General features: G+C 39.3%; 1 protein-coding gene across 2 annotated transcripts in view; it reads left to right on the top strand.

The window, feature by feature from the left end:
• The window catches only part of galm (galactose mutarotase), a 24,018-nt gene continuing 6,761 nt past the window's right edge, over positions 1-17,257 (top strand). For both annotated transcript variants that reach the window (XM_030156499.1, XM_030156498.1), the window contains exons 1-5: positions 1-148; positions 1,972-2,185; positions 5,808-5,962; positions 12,501-12,614; positions 16,143-16,235. In XM_030156499.1, the coding sequence (XP_030012359.1) occupies positions 1,999-2,185; positions 5,808-5,962; positions 12,501-12,614; positions 16,143-16,235 (549 nt within the window). In that variant the 5' untranslated portion in view covers positions 1-148; positions 1,972-1,998. The remainder of the gene's footprint in view (positions 149-1,971; positions 2,186-5,807; positions 5,963-12,500; positions 12,615-16,142; positions 16,236-17,257) is intronic.

Genomic DNA, 17,257 nt, shown 5'->3' with positions numbered 1-17,257 from the left:
GCTCAGTGGATCACTACCGTAGCTGATGCCTGAGGCAGTCAGTTGTTATCGCGAGAAAACAAATTGTCCCCGTGCATCATGCACTATGTACCCGGAAGTAAGTGTAACAAACGTTGCAGACCGAAGTCTGCTGAGTTGAGAAACTAAGGTGAGACGATGTCTATTAAATGACGGCTTTAACATTTAATAGCCAGCAAACAGTTATATTCTGCTGTAAATAATCCTGTTTGTTTATATAATGAAGAGTGAATGCGTAAGGGCGTTATGCCTTTATTCTTATTTTGTAGCTACCTACTGCTAATTTACGTGAACATAGTCAAAATACGCACATCCATGCAGGAAAAGAAGCTGAAAGTATACCCTCCACATAGTCAACAGGTTAACCCATACAGACCCAGTGCTACTTTTGTGACACTTCCCAAACTAATTTGTCTCTCTATATAACCTTTATTAGGTGATTTACCATATATATATATATATATATATATATATATATATATATATATATATATATATATACATATATGTGTGTGTACATACACACACACACACACACACACACACATATATATATATATATATATATATATATATATATATATATATATATATATATATACATATACATACAACAGTATCATCTACCTTTTTAAGTGAAAATCAAGCATTTTTCTGTATCTAATTTACTGATCATGTTGATGTTCATAAAAGCTCAGATTAAAGTTTAGGGTTATTGCACCAAAAAAGGAGAGAACAGAATAAAGAGTGACTTTTTACAGCAAATATGTAATTAACTGAACATAAAAACTTGCCAGCATGCAGGCTTCATGTAGCCATGGGCGTGGAGGGCCTCTGCACATGCAAACGGCACCTGGACAGAAGATGATAGCATACAGGCAGAGAGTTTTTGCTATTCTTGTTTTAACCCGTAATCTCTTGCTAATACGTAATAAGACAGTATATGTAAAAGAGTGTGTTCAGGGGGACTTAAATTAGCATGATTAAAATCCCTATTATGCCTTATAAGTGTCAGTACATGTTTATTAACCCATAAAGACCCAGTGCTACTTCTGTGGCAGTTCCAAAATAATTTTTTCTCTCTATTTAACCTTTTGTAAGTGATTTATCACAATTTATTATAGCAATACCCTTTATATTGTGCATTTTTTCAGAGAAAATCCGGTATCTTCCTATATTTAATTTACTGTAGATATTCATATACGCCCATATTAAAGTTGAGGGTTACTATGTAAAAAAAAAAAAAAAAAAATGAGAAAACTGAAGAAACAGTGACTTTTTCAGCAAAGATTTCAGCAACTGAATGTAAAACCAAGTGTCTCCATCCACTGTCATTGATCCAACTCCATGGGTTTTATTGGTGAATCAATGTTGTGGAAGCTGACGGTGTTTCCACATTGACTACAGAGCCTCTGAACATCCAAATGGGTCATATCTGATGACTGGAAAGATGACAAACTGTATTTTATACCAATTATTCACATGTATTGACGGGATTATTTTGGTTCCGATTCTTATTTGAGTCTTTGAGGGTTAAACTAGCCAGTGTTGTCTAGACCTCATTCACAATAGAAGCTATGAGAGGGTCCCCAGAACAAACATAATTGGAGTCAAGATGGAACCAACATACAACGGACAAATTTTTTTAATGTTTGTATTGAAGCTTAAAAGTTTAAAGGAGTGAGTGATGGTTCCAATGAAGAAAAGTGACCTAACTCTTCTCTGAGCTACGCTCCATGTTGTTTGTGTTGATTCTGGTGTCATGTGCATCACAATTAGGGTCCATGTGAAACACAACAGTGGGACCAATATTTAGTGGCAGCAAATTAAGGAAATGAATCTTCAATTCAGGAAAAGTGTTGCTGAATAAGTTATTTTAATCGTTTCAAGTCAATTCTTTCAGCTCTACATTCAGGACTGATGTTCTGTGATGTCTTATTGTACTCTTTTCAGTCTGTTAACTATAGGTTAAGGTCCAAAATGACTCAGGTCACGTCACAGCGGTGGGGGGAAGTGCCTGGCATCGGTGTTGTGGATATGTGGGTGCTCCAGTCCCCCCAGGTGAAGGTGGAAGTCCTCACTCTCGGTGCCATCATCAGGAGTGTGATCAGTAGAGGAAAAGATGGTCAGATGGAAGATGTTGTCCTTGGCTTCGATGATGTAGATGGTACAAGACTATGGTGTTACTGGGAAGTGTGTTGCATCCATTACACCATTACAAAAAAGCAAATTAGACACTTTATCGCAGACTAACAACATCTTGATCTTGTAATTATGAGAAGAATTAAGCCTAGATATCAATTTCACAACATGGTATCCACTGGAAAAACATATGGCTTGATAATAGGACATAGAGGAAATTTTTTTCCATAAAAAAATAAGGTGATTTTATTAAAAAATCATTCTAGAATGAAATAGAAAAGCACTAAAATGCAATAAAAAGAGATGCATTTCATTTCATTTGTGTAGAGGTCATATCTGGTTTGAATGTGTTTTATTTTAGTAATTAATCATTTCCAACTTCATTATTTTTGACCCAGTGACTCCACATTTTTCTGTAGTAATTGTTTTTATGTCAATATTTTAATTCAGTTCAATTCAGTTCTAGCCTTTATTGTCACTGCACATGTCATACAACAAAATTAAGTTTGGTACAGCTGATCAGTGCCACTTATAAAAAACACATCTGGCACATTCACTTGAGACCAGTATAAAAAATGAAGAGTAAAACTTAGCAGCATTCAGAGCTCTAATGGCCCAGGGGAAGAAGCTATCCTTGAGTCTTGTTTGTTCTACTTTTCATGCAGTAATAGTGCCTCCCCGTGGGTAAAAGTGCAAAAAGATGATGCTCAGGGTCAGTACAGTCCTTGGATAAGAGGGAAGGAGGTAGCCAATGATTGCCATTGTGATGATCCTTCAGAGGGGCTTCTTGTCTTCAGAATACTGCACGGTGATACCATATGTCAGTTTGTAGATGTCACCAGCAGATCCTCTCTCAGTTAATTTTTCTTCAGGATCATTAAAAAGTGCAGTATCAGCTGGGACTTTATAACCACCGCCGTGGCATTTGCAGTCCAAGTAAGTTCCTGAGAGATTGTGGTACTTTGGAACTACCCTGACAGTCAGTGGCGTCTGTTTGGTCTGAGGTAACTAAGCCAAGTTCCAGGTGGACAGATTTCTGATGACCATGTTTTAGAGATCTTTCGTTGAGTCTGTTGTCACTTTTTCTCTCAGTTGCTGGTGTGCATCCCTCAACTGAAACAGAAAAACTCATCAACCAGGATAACAAAAGTCAAATCAAATCAAATCATCAAATCAAATTTTATTTATATAGCGCCAAATCATAACAAAAGTTATCTCATGACGCTTTACATATAGAGTTGATCGAAACCAGACTCTAAACCATTTTACAGAAACCCAACAGAATCCTCCAGGAGCAACCACTTGTGACTGGTGACAGTGGTGAGGAAAAACTTCCCTTTAACAGCAGAAACCTGGAGCAGACCCAGACTCCTGGAGGATGGCTGTCTGCCTTGACCATTTGGGGTTAGAGATAGAGGGTAAAGGAGGAGAAAAAGAGAGAGCGATAGAGATAGAGAGAGACTGGGGGAGAGGGGGAGAAGGGGGAAAGTAGGGGGAGACACATGGATGCAGTTGATGCACAGATAACTGAACTAGAACTGTCAAAAGTAGATCAGCTGGTGTTAGTATAATTACTAGAAACCAGAACAAAGGTCCATGACTGTTAATACTACTACTACAAATACAAGTACTAACAGTGGATATACTTCTATTACAACAGTAGTCAGCTGCAAAATTATTTGTACACAGCAAAAATGTCTTATAGAACTGTGCAATAACCAGGTGTCAAAGAAAGCAAATCTGTTATGTCCGACAGCACTCACCCTCTGCACCCAGACAAACATCAGTCGAAATAAATAGACACAAAACATCCATGGTACCCTCGACCGTCTCTATGCTCAACTCTATACAGCACAGGTCAGATTATCATTAGTTTACATTTTATTTAAGTATGTGCTCTGTTATTTTTATTGCCATTGTTTGTTGTGGTTTTTATTGAGACTGTAGCAAAAACAGTGGTCGCTCTGGGACAAATAAAGGTCTTGAATTGAATTGATATGAATTGAATTGAATTGAACTGAATTGAAAGTGGCACACTTCATCTCCATGTGCCAAGAGCGGTGCTGGATCCATTCTATATCTGTGAAATTCCAGAATTAGCTCCTTGGTTCTGCTGGTGTTGAGTACCAAGTTGTTCCTCGTGTACTTTGTTAGCTCCTGGATTACTGTTCCGTGCACAGACTCATCTCCAGTTATGAGATGACAATGGTGTCATCAGCCAGTGTTGAGTGTGATGGTGGAAGACCAGTGGGAACTGATTTTGACAGTTTGTGGCCTGTATGTGAGGAAATCGTGTTTCCAGGTACAGTTGGAAGGGGTAATCCAGGTGATGTAGTTTGTCCGCAACTGTGGCAGGAATGACAGTGTTGAATTCTGAGCCATACTCTATGAAGAACATCCTCACACAACCCCGGGTGGTTCAGTGTGGTGTGGAGAGCTGTGTTAATAGCATCTTTTGTAGATCTTTGTAAAATATCTGCATTTTTCCCCAATAAGTTCCATATTACAGTACTATTTATTTTATTATCCTTTATTTAACTGGGAAAAAATCCCTTTCACAAGGGAGTCCTGGCCAAGATAAGCAGCAGCAAAGACAATACACAGTTACAAGATTACACAGTTAAAACAAATAACACACACAGTAAATAGTAAAAATAGCCTTTACGAGTGGATTTAGAAAAACAAATGCAAGTTATGGAATCGGTCTCAAGAACTCTCTGTTTGAATTTAAAAGTGCTCAATGAAAATAACTGGATTAGTTTTAAGTCTTTGTGCAGCTGATGCCATCATAAAGTGCACAGTAAACAAAAGCCCTTTTACCCAGTTTTGTATGGGTGTATAGAACAGAATGCAACAAATGATCATTTGTACAGAGAAAATAAGTATCAGAATTTCTTTTCACAATTAATGTACAAATGTAGAACATGTAGAAAGGATGACATGTTAGCGATGATCAGATACACTATTCGGGATCAGAGAACACATTTTACGAAATGTGGCGGTCTTCTTGGTATTTTATGAGAAAGTAACAACAATAATCTCTGAATACCCCCCCCCCCCTTTTTTTTTAAATAAAAAACTAAATGTAAATGTATTTATTTATTTATTTTTTATTATTATTTATTTTCTCTTGCTTTTTTCTATTGTCTTGGGTTTTGTTTTGGGTTTTTTTTTTTTTTGCACTTATTTATGCTGTTTAAACATGGTTAATATTTTTTATAATTTTCATTCCATCTTTTCATAAATTTTTTCAGTGGTTGCTCGTATCTGTTCATGTTTGGGTAAGGTTATGTGTTGTGTCATGGGTGGGTGTTGTTCAGAAAATCAGAAATCACCTTCCTGTGTAGTCAATGTTTTTATTCATGTTCTATTATTAATAAAAAAACATTTAAAAGAAAAAGAAACAGTGAATATTACAAGTATCTTCTATAAATACAGTATTGTAAAAAATATTGTTCTGAGCAGCTGTCTTCCACACTAAACAATTAAAAACATTAATTTCAACACTTCGTAAATTAAAAAAAACAATTAATAATGACAATCCAGTTCTTCAGAGGTATCAGTACAGTGTGTGTGAGACTGTAAGACACAGCTGAGGATTATTGTGTGTAGACTTCATATGAATGTCTGTATTGTCATGTTGTCAGGTTATGTGTCAGATAAGCGGTACTTTGGAGCTGTGGTGGGTCGCGTGGCCAACAGGATTGCACGTGGACGCTTTGTGTTGGAGGGCAAAGAATACCAACTAGATATCAACAACGGACCCAATGCACTGCACGGAGGACTCCAAGGGTTTAATAAGGTAACCAAGGATGTGTGTGTGGGCTATTAATTATATGATAATTGTATAAAAGATGTCCAGTGATTACTATCATTGTGAAATGAGTGGCAACAGAAGCTAACTGTGCTAGCTAACTGTGTATTCATATACATTTTAATGATGTCCTGATCTGGATTTTTTTGCTTCCGATCCGATTTTTTTTTAGGATTAGTTTTGCTGATACCAATCTGATACCGATTCAATTCCAACTTTTTACAGTGAAATTTTGATTTAAATTTGGAGTCATTATTTGTAGGTTATTATGCTATTACTTTACTTGGGATCGCGATTGCTGCTGATCACTGCTGTAGCGCATCTATGGAAAGGTACATCCAGGGATTATATTGGGGTTTGTTCCGTGCCGTACATTTGTGATGTACGGATCAGGGTTACTCGCAGTTCGGGTTGGGGCAAGTCAAAAGAATGTCAGTTTATTTGCGAGGTGGGTTGGGGTCAGGTCAAATAATTCCACTAAAGTCCCGCGGATTGAAAAAAAAACAGACTCGCGCATCACTACCGGATCTTAAAGTGAATGGGAAACTTATAGACGTTATAGATGCAGCCGATACTGATCTTTAGATCGGATCGGGGCATTCCTTATACATGTTTTTTTTTTTTTTTTTTTTTATTTAACCTGTATTTAACCAGGAAATCTCCCATTGAGATTAAGGGTGTTTTCACACTTCGTACCCGAGTCCGTACCGTACTTGGATATGTTCACACCTTACCCGCAGAGATTGTGTTCAGAAGCACGTACCGCAGCCCATGCCTGAGTATGAGTGGGTGTTACAGGGCCGAAACATTAGGTGGCGATGTGGAAGGAATTCTGTCGCTATCCAACAATCGCAGAAGACAAACCCTTACATCATCAACCGAGTGACTGTTCTGTTCATTTGTCTGAACCGGGGATACTTTTCTGTCTGTTAGCCTGTTTAAGGTAAAGTGAAGAAGAGCGACCTTCGTTGTCCCTGATATATCACTGAGCGGTTTGGTCAGTAAGGCAAGCCCGTACTGCGCAGAGCTGAGGATTTTTCAGGAGACAACAGGAGCACTGTCTTTGGTCTCGTGGTAATTAACCCACCTCTGTTGTTGGAGTGGTGATCAGGTTACGTCCGTTCTCAGGCACAGATTGCAGGATTCACAGTGCAATGTACCATACTGGAGTCCACACAGTCAGTATCCAGGACTACCTTCTCAGCTGGACTTGGGAATGGTACTCAAGCACGGATCATTTGTATTCACATTGATAAAATTAAGCAGACTTAGGGGTCAAACATACTTGGATACGGACTCAGGGTATGGAGTGGGAAAGTGCCCTAAGAACCTCTTTTACAAGGGAGTCCTGGCCAAGATAGGCAGCAGCAAATAAAACAAACAGTTATAGGATTACACAGTTAAAACACATATAAGAGACACATTTGACAATAAACGGTTAGTAAATTTAACATTTAGATGCAGATTAAGAGAAACGTGCAAGTTACGAAGTCAGTCTCAAGAACTCTCAGTTTGGATTTAAAAGCGCTTAAGGAAATTAACTCAGTTTCCAGTCTTTCTGTAGCTGATTCCATGCATAAGGTGCAGAGTAAACAAAAGCCCTTTGACCCATTTCTATATGGGCAAATGGAACAGAAAGCAATATGTGATCATTTGTACGGAGAGAATAAGTATCAGAATTCATCCATTCATCCATCTTCTTCCACTTTATCTGGGTCCAGGTCGCGGGGCCATCAGCCTGAGTAGAGAGGCCCAGATTTCCCTCTCCCCGGCCATCTCTACTACTTCCTCCTAGGTGAGGGGTGGGGGTGGGGTGGGGTGCTGGGATTGAATCCCTCCAGCATGTCCTGGGTGCTGCTGTCCTGGGTCTGCCCCAGGGACTCCTCCCGATTGGACATGCCCAGAACACCTCACCAGGGAGGCATCCTGACCAGATACCCAAAACCACCTCAGCTGGCTTCTCTTGATGTGGAGGAGCAGCGGCTTTACTCTTGAGCCCCTCCCGGATGGCCAAACTCCTCATCCTATCTCTAAGGGAGAAACCAGCCACCCTGCGAAGGAAGCTCATTTCCATGGCTTGGGTCCATGATCTTGTCCTTTCGGTCACTACCTGCAGCTCATAACCACAGGTGAGGGTAGAATGTAGATTGACCGGTAAATCGAGAGCTTTTCCTTTTGGCTCAGCTCCTTCTGTACCACAACAGACTGGTACAGTGTCTGCAAAACTGCTGACGCTGCACCAGTCTGCCTGTTGATCTCTTGTTCCATAGTTCCCTCACTTGTGAACAAGACCTCGGGATACTTAAACTCCTCCACTTGGGGCAGCACCTCTAACTCAGATAGGGCACTACACCCTTTTCCAACCAAAGAACTTGTCCTCAGACTTGGAGGTGGTAATCTTCATCCCAGCTGCTTCACACTCGGCTGCAAACTGTCCCAGTGCAAGCTGGAGTTCACAGCTTGATGAAGCCAACAAGACCACATCATCTGCAAAAAGCAGAGATGTGACCCTGAGGCCCCCAAACCCCTCCTCCCCCTGACTGTGCCTAGAAATTCTGTCCATAAAAATTATGAACAGAATCAGTGACAAAGGGCAGCCCTGGCGGAGTCCAACCCACGCCAGGAACATTTCCGACTTACTACTGGCATTGCAGACCAAGCTCTGGCTCTGGTAATACAAGGATCTAATGGCCCATAGCAGTGGATGAGATAGATTTTTCAGAGCGGGACCGCTTGTTCTGGCGGGAGGAGGTACGTGGAGGAAGGGTGGGGAAAACCCTCCTCCCAGCCTCAAGCGCGAACCCGCACACAGTGCAGAGGAACCATCTACCCCAACCGTCAGCGGAGGCTCTCTGAGGCAGGTTGCGGAAGCCTGTCATTCTAGGAATATTAACTTGGATCCACACTCAGCCATACGTGATTGCATCACCTGTGATAGTACCACCTATGGCACCGTGCAGGACTGTGGCTCAGGTAATCACCACATCATCAGCCTGAGTCAGACATGTCTGAGTCTGTGTCAACAACCTGCTTAGAATGATCAGGCAGAAACGGTCCAATGTATGAAAACAAAAACGCACATGCAATTCAAAATTTCCCATCAGCCACTGGCAGGTGAGTTTTTTTTTTACATGCCAAACAATTTTTTTACCCACCATTGGTGCTTGGTGGGTGTTAATTTTACGCTCTGCCCCCAGGTATTTATACATGTGACCCACCTCTATTTCATTTCCCTCAAGAGTGGTCACTAAGCATATGCATGTTGTAGTGTCAACCCTGTTTGTTTGGTTAATACCTTAGTCACCTCTATACTTCAGTCTTCCTGCTGTAGATTTGCTGGTGTGCTCTGGATCATTGTCCTGTTGCATGACCCAATTTTAGTCAAACCTGTAGATCCCCAAAAAGGATTCCTCTGCATGTTCTCATATCCTCTGCCCAGCCTCCTCTGCCCTCCTACCTCCCTCCTCCAGATGCATTTTAGGAATTGGGATATCTTTAAAGACTGACCTGAAATCAATTTCTACGTCACAAGCAGGAGGATGGAGGAGAGAGGAGATGAGGAGGCATAAAGCTGAGGAAAGACAGAAGTCTAGGCCCCCTTCAGACCTGGCATTAGTATCTGTCCTAAGTATTTTGTTCAAGGTTGAATGCAAGGTATGAATACACTCCAGAAGAATTTTAAATTCAGTTGTTTCAACTTAAATTGAAAGCCTCCACTGTGTGTTATGTTATAGATGAGATTGTTTGTGTGCATACAAAACCAGGTTTGATCACAAATGATCACTGGAGACACAAAAGATCCAAGGATGTTTTTTAATGAAGTATGAACATACAACTTAGACATGGAAACTTTGATGTTGGATATGGTATGGGAATATTAGATATGACCAGGGCCAGAGTGATATCTGTTATGTAAAAATTCACTACAGGTACCCTTTAAGGGAACATGTTTGTTTATTTATTTATTTATTTTGCAGTTCTCGATTGTTGAAATAGTCATTAGTTGCAGTCCTACTGGCTTTTATATATTGACCTTATTTAGATCAGTCTGCCTCATCAGACTAAAACAACACTACAAAAACAAACTCTGGGTCAGTGAAAAATAATGGCTGGCAAGAAGAGCAGTCCATAAATGATTTCAAATACCTTTTTTAGATGCAAGCAGTAGGTTTGTTAAATTGTAAATTTGTATTTATGTCGGTTTCATGTTATTGCACTTATTTTTCTTAATTTCTTACACAATGTATGACAGCATCCAATTGAAAATGTTAAATGTTGTAGCCATAAAAGATAAGGAAAGAGAAATGTTTGAGAAAACTTCAAATTTATCCACCTAGGTTATTGTATAAAGGAGTTATATGAAGCATCTGTGCTCTGCACTGGCAACAGCACGGGAACGTCATGAACCAGAATGCATGCACGTGCACACCTGACATCTTAAACTCAGTTTTGATGTTACTTTTTATCACCATGACAGACTAGCAGAGTGTCTCACTACTCCCTCCAGTTGTCACATAGAGGGTGTGCATGTGATGTCACCGCTGGCGGAAGTCACGGCAGTTATGCCCACGGAGTGGCAGAAGGAGGGAGATGAGTAGCAGCGTTGACTTCAGTACTGTCTAAACTTAAGAACAATATCTAATAAAAAATGGGGAAGAGCTGTTGTGCGATTGATTTTATGAACAGGTATGAAAAGCAGTCGGAGCTATCGACTGACCTCCGCCAAGGTAGATCAGTCCCCCCCCGAATCACCACCAAAATTTAATCATTTGTTCCTTGTGCCAGTATCAACATTTCCTGAAATTTTCATCCAAATCCATCCATAACTTTTTGAGTTATCTTGCACACAGACAGACAGACAAACCAACGCTGGCAAAAACATAACCTCCTTGGCAGAGGTAATTATGTATTGTTTTGGGTAACGTTACTTCTTTGTAAAGCTCTTGGTTTCATGATCAGATCTTTCATGGTTTTTGTCTTTTGTGATTCTGAACCTTGTGTTCCTACATGATTAGTAAACTAACTTAAACTGAGGCTAACCCAGTTTTTCAAATACGGGGGTACTGGAGAATAAAGCTTCGACAGAGTATTAGGGCCACATGAGAAAATGAAAATGCTTGTCACTATGAGAATACAGTCATAAAATATCAATATAAAACCTGTAATTTTATGATAATAAAGTTGAATACAAAAAGAATCACAATGTTATGAGAATAAAGTCGTAGTCATAAAAAATCCCCTCATAATTTAACAAAAATTCATTTATGAGATTAAAGTCGTCATATTCCGACAATAAAGCCATAATATTACAATAATAATGTTGTAATTTAAAAACAGGTGGGAAAAATATCATAATTTACAAGAATAAAGTCGTACCCTGCTCGTACAAAGCAGTAGTATCTGTGTTGTATAAAGTACTTGATATGAATTAGACATAAATCTCCTCAGTACCAGTAGATCTTGTATATATTCACTGGGGTCAGTCCACGGTCTACTGTGAATGGACTTTGGATCAGCTGGTTCTGGGCCCTAGTTTTGGACCTTGGCTGTCAGTAATGATGAAACCATGTATATTTGTTTCAGGTAAAAATAGCGATTATTCCCTACACCCTGAATGTCCGGATACGCGATTTTGGGCCACATGTCAATGTTCATGGACCACTTGTTCTTTGGTAGCTCGTACAGATCCATGTCCAGTCCAATTGTCCTTAATTTAATTTCAAATTTCACATTTTCCTGGTCTGGCTGTGTTTACTGCTATACTCCGTCATGTTGAGCAGGTTGGTTTTTGCCACTCAGTCTGACTTAGAGGGGAGTGGCCCGGGGGGGAAGTGATGTATGTGCATACCCTCTATACATGCACTGCAAACAATTGACCTGTGGCTGTGAATGAATTCAGTTCATGTCTCTGCAGTACAGGTCACCAACATTTTTATATAACATCAGAACTCTTTTCTAAATAGTCCAATGATAGTTTTAGGTTATTTTTTTATCTTTCAAAGTATAAAATGAAATAAACAAATAATTGCAAATAATAAGTACATTGTTTGCTCACTCAATAGATGGTGAGAGTAAGCTTTTGTTGTCACTCTTCCTGAAGTGATGCAGGTTCCAACACACAGGATCAGTACATGAAACAGCAAATATCAACAGGCATTAAGTCGAGTGTCTGCTTGACTGAATTCCCTCCATTGGTTTTTGACATTTTGAGACTATGTTTGTAGGCTCTTTTAGTTCTTTGTTGTCTGCTTGGACCGTGTAGTGTCTTGTCGTAGTTTCACACAAAAAAGGAACTATGTAATCCCATAATACCATAATTCACACTTTTGACGTAACAGTTTCAGTCTCAGTACCATGTACTACACTAACAATGACAAACAATGAATCTAAGCAGTGGTAGGCAATACATACAATGAAAGGCTGACCTTAGCAACACTTCCCTTGTTCTAGTTGGATAGTGAGTTACTCATTATATCACTATAATGTCTTACAGTATATGTGTGTAACTGTGTACTTGTGTGTTCAGGTAGTGTGGCAGGCTACATCAGTTGAAGGTGGTGTTCAACTGAGCCTCACCAGTCCAGACGGAGACCAAGGCTATCCTGGAGAGGTGCACGTCTCTGTCTCCTACACTCTGCAGGTAAACACACCTGCCTCACACACTCACAGGGATTGTAACAACTTCCCCATCAGCTGAGATTAGTTTTCTGCCACAATGAGGTGTACAAGAAAAACAGAAAAACAATTTAGGAACATGTAGTACAAAAACAGAAACGTGTTTTGAAAAGTGAAAAAAGTGATTTGCTGGAGAGTTTGTGTTATATATTTTCTTTACACATTTTTCCCCACTGTGTCCAATTACTTCTGTAAACCATCACCCAAATAATCTTTTTTCTTTAGTGTTTTTTTTTGGGGTGGGGGGTTGTAAATATTACATCACTATCAGCCAAGTATCACAAGAACATTAATAATCTAGAGGACTTTCCAGTGGAAACTGTGCATAACCTCATATTCGCCACTGCCTGACAGCATGGGTGTAGGTTTGATTTCAACATTTTTTGGCACAGGTGCAAATCATGGTTGCATTGATGGTTATCATCAGACAAGTCCTGTCTTTTATCTAAAAGTAAATATTAACAATAAGATCTCCGAGAATATTCTGCAATTTAACTGTTCCAAATTACCCCAACAGTCTCTGTATTAACAATTTCTCTTGTAGTGTGTGTGTTTTAACACTGCTCAAAACATATGTAAAGCAAAACTGGAGGTTTTATATGACAAAATATTTGATTGGTAGTAGAGCCCGACCAATTAATTGGGCCAATTATAGCGTATCAGTGATTAATCAACATGGGCCAATATGCAACCGATGTATGAACATTTTTGCTACAGAGATTCTGTCGCTTCCTGCTCCTGTGTGTCTGTGCTGCTCAGAGAGTTAGAGGAATAGTAAAGCGTGTCAGGTTCACTTTCAGTTCTGCTCTGACAATCACACTACCCCCCCCCCCCCCACCACCACCACCAATCACGGACCGATACTACCCCCCCTGTGTGCATGCTCAGAAAATTACAGACCCACACACGCACGCACACACAGTCACGGGCCTCTATCCACCTGCTCCGACTTTGGATGGTTAGAGGAGAGTTAGAGGAATAGTAAAGCCCCCCCCCGCTCCAAAAAATTGAAGATCACTATCCGCCCCCCCATTTTACAAACTATTTACCCCCCTCCCCCGTCCGTGCGCTTTCTGTATATCTCACAGTTTCATTCTGCAGGTGCTCCGTGGTATTTTTACTGTATATCAATTGTCACTTACATTTTAAAGAATGATTTACCAAACAATTTTCATAACATTACTTATAAAATATAGATTCACATCTTTTCCCAAAAGTCTGCTCTCTCCAGCATAAAAACAACCACATCTACAACCCGTGGTTCCCCACAGGTCACATACTAGTCTAACATAAGACTATTATACAGCGTTTGAAAGTTGTTTCAAGTATGTTTATGAGATAAATGAAGATGCAACTGTCAATTCACATGTCCACCATTATCTAATGTAAGGCTATTATATTCTGAGTATATTAATGTTCTTATTTCATATATCCACCAATATATCAGTGTCGGCCAATATATTGGTTATCAGCCAATATATTGGATATTGTTTTTTTTAGCCCCCAATATTGGTATCATCAGCCCCAAAAATCCCATATCGATCGGGTTCTAATAGGTAGGGAGATAGGTAGGTGGATGGACAGACTAAGTAGAAGTATAAAAACAGACCTGGATAAAAAAAACAAAACTGGATAATTAAAGTATAAGGTGCAAAATGAACTGTAATGTTCCATGTCATGAATATCCAATTATGCAAGTGCAAAGACGACATTTTGCCGTTTTAAAATCATGTTTGACCACTGCAGGTTTGCAGGTTTTGTCAGTCTCACTACACAATTGAAGAGGAAGTAGTTTCCATGGTGGTTTTAGTGGTTAGCTGGTATGTGAAGAAAGCTGAGTATCAGCTACACACTGTCCAACGTTTACATGACCTCCTCACTTTGCAGCTAACATTAATTTAAGCATTAATACTGTCAGTGAAGATTTTATGTTGTTGTTATGGGTTGACATTTTTCCATGTCTGTGTTTGGGTCAGTGCATCTGCTAAACTTCCACATTTCTGACTTGCTGAAGCAGCAGAAATATTTTTATCACAACTTGTAATGGCGCTAGTACAGGCACAGAATCCAAATGCAGAACTCAGAGGCGGAATATAAAGTTCAAGGGATTTATTAGTCACAAACAGATGGAAAATGATGAGTGACGCAATGTTGAGGATAATTGATGGAGGTTTCCTCTTCGGATTCGTCCTCCGGGCTGAGGACGTTAATCCCTTTCTCCATACGGTTACCAGGGCCTTTTTCCCGACTAGGGAAAAGCAGAGGGAGGTCAAGGACGGAAACAGGTCATACACACGCAAGCTATCAAACAGGCGACAGGACATAAGGGTTGGACTAAACTCATGTACCAGAAATCAGGCAACGCGATCAGAACCAGGGTAGCAGATGAGGCAGACAAAACCAACAGGGAGCAGGCAGTAGACAAAACCGGGCAGGCAAAAACAGGTAATCAAACAGACAGACAAGAATCAGAACGCTGGTAAGAACTACGAGAGTTACAAACTGGCATCTGACCAGGGGAAGAGACTGAGTTTAAATACACAAAAGGGAGGGAAGACAACTAGACACAGGTGGCACAAATCAGGGCGGAGACAGGTAATCAGGGGAAAGGTGAACACGATCCAGGAAGGGAAGTAAAGACGACAGACAAGACACATGAGGGGAAACTTAACAAAATAAAACAGGAAGTGACAAACAAACATGAAAGACAGAGAAGACCAGACTAGTGTCTGGCTGCAGGCATGACACAACTGCTGTTGCTGTACAGCTTGTTGTTCAAGTTGCATCTACAGACATGTTCTCGGTTAATATTGGGTCAGTACCAGTTATCTTTATCAGATTGGAGCTGTCCTGACAAACTGCTTTTGTTAAAAAAAAAAGTGTTGTTTTCAGCATTATCAAGTCAAATGATAAAAGCCTAATGAGGCACTGACAACACTTGGTTTCTGTTCAATTAATGATTTTAATGAAATGCATTTTGATGAAAAACTCATGATAAATGGTGATAAATACCTTTGGAAAAACAAAAAAATAATTTGGAAGTTGTGACAAAAATAGTTGTGGGGCTTTTAGGGTTAAAGTTGTACTAGTTATATCCATCTTCAAAAAACCTGAAAAGTTGACAGAATGGTAAGACAGTTGTTTCTGTGGAAATAATGTACCAGAACATTGCAGACCTGTCCTTTGCAAGTAATTGAATATTTTCAGCTTGTCTCATCATGAATCTTTGGTGAGAACTGGGCTTAATGTTAGTTCAAAGACCAGTTCAGAAATAAAAACAAATTAAAAAAAAAAAAAAAAGGCAGCCACTGGAGATTTAACAAGCTGAGATGCAGGCGACAAAACCATCTTGACACAAAACCACGATCAGTCAAACTGAGACTGGTCATTTTACACCACTGCAGCCTTTAACAGTAGCGTCTAAAACATTCTTATCTCATTGTCAATCTGTGGTCTGAACTGGGCTTTAAAGATCAGAGTTTTTGTTTTACAGGGGGAAACACTGAATGCTGAATTTCAAGCCCAGTCTACGAAAACCACCCCCATCAACCTCACCAACCACTCCTATTTTAACCTGGCTGGACAGGTAAGCACAAATGATCAGCTGTTTGATAATCCACTGTATCGCTGTTGCATTTGTTGAAGAACCGTGGAAGCAAAAAAGGAAAAGAGAACTTTAAGGTGATTTTAGGTGGCGAAGGTAGAGGAGAAAGAACTAAGGATGACAGTGGGTGAATTTATTAATCAAGGTTTAATAAACAATACTGTTTTTTTCTTTTAATCAAACATGAACTAATTATTTTTAAACAACAGTGGTCAGTAAAGCTTACTGCTATGAACCGTTCCACATTATAATCACAATTAGTGTAAAGTCAGATTTTGCCTCTTTTGGATAGTGATGTGGTTCTCTTATTTGCTGTTTTGAGGAACTGTGATTACTTGGAGTATCACATCCAAGTAACAGCTATAACAGTCAGAACAAAATTGGGAAATTGAGAAACAACAAAACAAAATGTGAGATATGCACAAGATATGATCTGCATCATTTAATTTTCCTCTTTTTGTTCAGAGAAGCTGATTGCTCTTATTCAGAAACATGTTTTTTCTTTATATGGAGTTTAAAGTGTCACAATAAAGTCTGGTGAGTTGTCCAGTGTGAAATTATTTGTTCCTCTGTAAAGCAGCAACATGATCAGAACATTTCAAATGAACCCTAGGGTTCATTTGAAATGCACTGAAATTAAAGACCCACAACTACTTTTGTCACAGTTTCCAAATGATTTTTTCGTTTTTCCCAAGTAATTTATCATCACTTATTATAACATTATCCACTGTATTTTACATTTTTCAGTAAAAATTAGGTATTTTTCTAATTCATTAAATTTCTGTTTATTTCAAAATTAACTAATTCCCTATTTAATTCACTGATCATGTAGATGTTCATAAAAGCACAGTACATTCAAAGGTTATAGTAGCAAAACAGAGAAAACTGAAGAAAATGTAACTTTTTCAACAAAATATATCATTAATTGAACATATAAACATAAGAATGTCCAAATATGTCATATCTGATGACCATGAAAAGATGACAAACTGCATTTTCCACTA

The sequence above is a fragment of the Sphaeramia orbicularis genome, chromosome 15 (genome assembly GCF_902148855.1).
Source record: "Sphaeramia orbicularis chromosome 15, fSphaOr1.1, whole genome shotgun sequence".
Taxonomy (NCBI): domain Eukaryota; kingdom Metazoa; phylum Chordata; class Actinopteri; order Kurtiformes; family Apogonidae; genus Sphaeramia; species Sphaeramia orbicularis.
The sequence above is the reverse complement of the archived record's forward strand: the minus strand, read 5'-3'. Positions and strand labels throughout refer to the sequence as shown.